At 45.3% G+C, this 4,800-nt stretch overlaps 1 protein-coding gene across 1 annotated transcript in view; it reads right to left on the bottom strand.

Annotated features, from left to right (window-relative positions):
- The window catches only part of Abcc2 (ATP binding cassette subfamily C member 2), a 56,687-nt gene that overhangs the window by 15,743 nt on the left and 36,144 nt on the right, over window positions 1–4,800 (bottom strand). The window contains exons 20-23 of the mRNA XM_021205166.2: window positions 3,376–3,502; window positions 2,982–3,117; window positions 1,905–2,124; window positions 1,607–1,761 (exon numbers count right to left, since the gene is read on the bottom strand). Coding sequence (XP_021060825.1) covers window positions 1,607–1,761; window positions 1,905–2,124; window positions 2,982–3,117; window positions 3,376–3,502 — 638 coding nt within the window. The remainder of the gene's footprint in view (window positions 1–1,606; window positions 1,762–1,904; window positions 2,125–2,981; window positions 3,118–3,375; window positions 3,503–4,800) is intronic.

Here is a 4,800-nt window from a genome sequence, read left to right as displayed (position 1 = left end):
AAAAAAAACAACAACAACAACAACAAAAGACAAGACCAGATGATTTCTGGAATTTCCCAAGTTCATCCAGGGACAAGAGAGTTCTGTACTGGGGTGCTTCTGAGTCTATGTACGTGTCCCACGCTACATCAGCATGCACATAAGTTAGCCATGTCGAGGGCTGGCAGAAAAGCCAAATCCTCACTAGCTGCCACTTCTACGAGGATTGCTTTGATCCTTACCTATTACAGATTCTCCACCTTTTTTTTTCTCCTACTCTCGCTTTTTCTAAGGACACCATCTTTGTTTCTAGGAGACCCCACATCAAACTTGCTCACAGCCCTGAACCACCCCTGCAACGTAACTTACTATATGATTGTGAGCTTTCTTTCTCAAGTAGAACCAGTCAGCAAATCTGATTGTAGCCTAACTGGCTCACAGGAAGACCCCAGAAGACAGACCATACATATAATGACACTGGAAAGACTGCAGAGGCTGTCTAATTCTTCTGAGAAATATCTGCATCCAAGAGTATGTGCTCTTTACTGACTAACTGGCGGGCGGCCTCTTTAAGGTCTCCAATGGCAGCTTTGCTGTTTCTACCCTACGGGTAGGGGGGAAATGGGAAGTTACCTGTCTACTTCCTAAGCGATTGCCATGTGCTCAGATTCTGACTGTAGGCTACAATCCACTCACAGTGCCAGGCTATTCATACATCTTATACAACGCTTTTACCCTTCCATAAGCAGAGAACTAAAACCTGTGCTGACTTCACAGTCATTCAGAATTGCCTGGTTTCTGCTAATCCTGAAGCTTCCATTTTGAATGCACTTAGAGGAGTCAATGAATATTTAGGTCTAGTCCACAGAAGGAAGCCAGGCTCATTGTTAAAAAAAAACAAACAAACCAACCAACTAACGGTAGAAAAAGAATGCCCAAGTGCCCCCAGTCCTGGGATCTGTGCAGATAGAAGCAGTGTTCGAGATCCTCTTTCCATACAGATATCCCAATCCAAAATTCAGACCTAACCTACTGGTTTTCAAAGCATTAAAAGTTTTAAGAATGGAGACGAGTCAAGGAAACTGTCCCCCTACACCCCCTTCCATTAGCCGTCCTGAGCAGCGAGCATGCTTTTCTGTGGCATTCCCCTCCTCCTGTTCTATTGCCCACAGCCCCCCACTACCATGCTCACTGTTTCTCTTACCTCAATGATTTCATATCAGCTTTTCTGATAGTCCCCATCTGCCATCCAATTTGAGCTTGCTCTCTTCTCCTACCATTCCATTGTACCCAGAACACCTCTGCAATGCCATTGCTGTTTTTAACCATATCGTAAGTCTTTTCTTTGGATTTTTCTATTCTTCTATTTCTATTCTATTCCTTCACTAGATAATAAACTACTGAAAGGCCTGAGGTGTCCATCCCTAGGATTCTTGAGACGTCACAGGAAGTATCCCAGAAATATTTGCATGCCGAGTGGACAAAGAGCCCAGGTTGCAGAGTTGGTTAGGGTGAGGGCTCTCTCTCTCTCTCTCTCTCTCTCTCTCTCTCTCTCTCTCTCTCTCTCTCCACAATTAGAAAGATCCTCAGCACCTAAGCAAGCACCCCAGTGTGTTGAGAAACTTACACCAGCAAATCTGTTCACAATCCGGCCTGTGGGAGTTGTGTCAAAAAAACTCATGGGTGCTCGAAGGATGTTGGTTAGCAGCTGCCCGTGCAAAGTTTTGGATGCATCTCTGCAAGCATATATACTCCATAGACTTGAAATAAGCAAAAATATACCTAGAAACAGAATCACTATTGTTAATACCATGCACCTGAAGACCTGTGCCTGGGACACAATGGCAAATGCTTCCCCGAGTCATAGGTAATGGACAGGTCTAGACAAATCCCACAGAGATGTCTATCATAGCCACTAAAAATACCTTGTGCTGTTCCCAGAGCTCCAAAGACCCCAATTCTCATGTCCCTCTGAGAAGTTGAGTTGCTGGTCCCATTCTGTTTTTCAGAGTCACTGGTCCAAGCACTCAGCCAGAGGTTAGAGCCAATAAAAGCAACATAGTTCAATATATAGAAGAAGATGATGAAGAATATGGACCACCATCCTACTGCTCGCAGATACTTCAGGTAGATGGAGAACTTTACCTACAAAGAACCCATTCAACATTATCCTTGAGGGCTTCGGGTAAAGAATTAAAGAAAACTAACCGTTGGGATGGGGGTGGGGAGAGAACTTGTGATGGATAATTATTTCTCAAATCTCTTTACTTGGCAAAAAGTTAGGCAGAGGGAAGCTTAATTGAGAGAGTCCCCCCACCAGATGGACTTGCAGATAAGCCTGTGGTGTATTTTTCTGATCAATGATTGATATGGGAGGTCTCAGGTCACTGTGAGCGGTGCTACCACCTAGGTGCTGAAAGAAAGCAGGCTGAGCAAGCCATGGACCACAAGCTATTAAGCAACCTTTGTCCATAGCTTCTGCTTGAGTTCCTGCCTCTTTTTCCTGCCCTGCTTGAGTTCCTGCCTTGACTTCCCTCAGTGATGGACTATGATCGGGAAGTGTACGATAAAATCAATCCTTTCCTCCCCCAGTTGCTTTTGGTGTTTGGGCTAACTAGGTCAAGGAGTGATGATGTCTCCTGGAAAAGTGGGTAGCAAAACTCAGTAGCCTGTGATCACCATTTCTACCCTTGGCCAGGGCGTGTTGATGCTAAGTGCCATGCAAGGTAAATAGCCATTATTAATAAGCACTCAACTGTGATGAAAACCACACAGAAGAGGGTTGCAGAGACCAGCATTTATTAAGACCTTGGAATCTGCTGTGCTTTTAAGTCTCCTTAGTTTGCATTGCATGCTATGGCTCTGGTGCTAGAGCTCGCCAGCTCCAAGAACTGTACTTCAGAGAAGTGTCCCTGTTCTCCACACATCAGTTACACAGCTTGATAGGTGTGTGTGTGTGTGTGTGTGTGTGTGTGTGTGTGTGTGTGTGTGTGAGTGTTTACCTTCCCGGTTTCCACAAATTCCTTCTTAATTAGTTTTTGCCCTTCTACTGCTTCTTCCTTCTTATTCAAGGTATTCACACTTTTAATTTTCAAGGAGTTTTTGAGGGACTTCCCACGCCTGCTGCTGGACCTAGAGCTGAGGCAGAGAAAGGGAAACAGCCTTGAGCATGTAGACACTTCACAGAGATCTTCGTACAGGCAGGCGTCACAGCCCCTCTGCTGGCCTCAAGGTGCATTCAGAGCGGAGGGCTGCTAAACGGCCACCACCCAAGGAAGCAGAGGCAGAGCTGACTCTTCATGACATCCATTCTCTCGGGGAAAGTCCACATAGAGAAAGAAAGATCAAGTAGAGTTGAGGAAGCGGTGAGAGTTGCCAACTGAACACACGAGCTACCTGCGGCTCAGTGTTCGGCGAAGGCTGTTTTCCCTTCTCATGGTCAAGGAAGCTGCATCGTCAGGAATTTCCTCCACAGTAGGGATCAGCCCACAGTCATCATCCTCTTCCTCACTGTCACTGTTGACTAAGGGGACAGACATGTTAGGAGTTAGGGGATAACACAGGACTCACAGCATGATGAGAAAGCAGAGAAAAGTTCCTCCCCACCCCTGTTCATTAGGGGAGGTCAGGTTACACTATTTATAATTCAAAGGTCTTTTTTAAATGACTGAATCTTGGTCATTGGGCACCTTGCAGTAGTTTAATGTGCCCCATTTCATCTCTCTCTCCTCAGCTAGAATATCTCATAAACCAATAATATGTCATACCATAAACATTATGGTAGACACGAAAATGAGCAGTCAGGCAGCCCCTCCAGGAAACAAAGTCGGTTTAGCACTACCCTGAAAGCCCTAACCCAGGATAATTGCCTGAGAACTGGCTTTCATAGTACCAGAAGGTACCATGCAAAGGAAGGGAAGCAACCGATAGACCTATCCGGCTATGCCAAACACAAAATACAGCAAAGACCAGCATAGTGAAGCAGTGTTTGTTTGTTTTGTTTTGTTTTGTTTTTCGAGACAGAGTTTCTCTGTGTAGCCCTGGCTGTCCTGGAACTCACTTTGTAGACCAGGCTGTCCTCAAACTCAGAAATCCGCCTGCCTCTGCCTCCTGAGTGCTGGGAGAAGCAGTGGTTTGTATACATTGGCAGTAACCAGAAATGCTCTAGTTGGCCTTAAGGCCCACTCTCACCCACACAACAAGAAAGAAACTGAGGCTGGAGGGAAGAAAGGGAGTGGAGAAAGGCTGGAGGGGGAAATGATGAGTGTATGTGTGTGTGTGTGTGTGTGTGTGTGTGTGTGTGTGTGTGTGTTCCCTTCTTTAGCATATTAAAAAGGAACAGATCTGCTGTCACCTTGATAATGCCTGTATAGCTTCTAGAAGTATAGACAATAGACTTGTCTTTGTTTAAGCTATCTAGTTTATGTTACTTTGTTATTAGCAGTTTATAGGAATTTAATACACAGTCAATATCAATACAACTCACTTTCCCCGCCCCACTCATTCCAAATAAATGCCAAGTCCCAGAACCAATGAAATAACATGTTATGCTCAGGGCTTACATAATTGCTCAGAAAAGACCTCCCAACATTTAGCAGAAGACCTAATTTCTGGAATACTTTTCCAGATCTCTCCCCTTCCCCTCCCCTCCCTCCTCTCCCCTCCCCCTCTACCCCCTCCTCTCCTCTCCCCTTTCTCCCTCCCCCTCCCCCTTCCCCCCTCTTCCCCCTCCTCTCTTCTTCTTCTTCTTCTTCTTCTTCTTCTTCTTCTTCTTCTTCTTCTTCTTCTTCTTCTTCTTCTTCTTCTTCTTCTTCTTCTTCT

The sequence above is a fragment of the Mus pahari genome, chromosome 1 (assembly GCF_900095145.1).
Source record: "Mus pahari chromosome 1, PAHARI_EIJ_v1.1, whole genome shotgun sequence".
NCBI lineage: Eukaryota > Metazoa > Chordata > Mammalia > Rodentia > Muridae > Mus > Mus pahari.
Note: the sequence above shows the minus strand (reverse complement) of the source record. Positions and strands in the feature narration are given on the sequence as shown.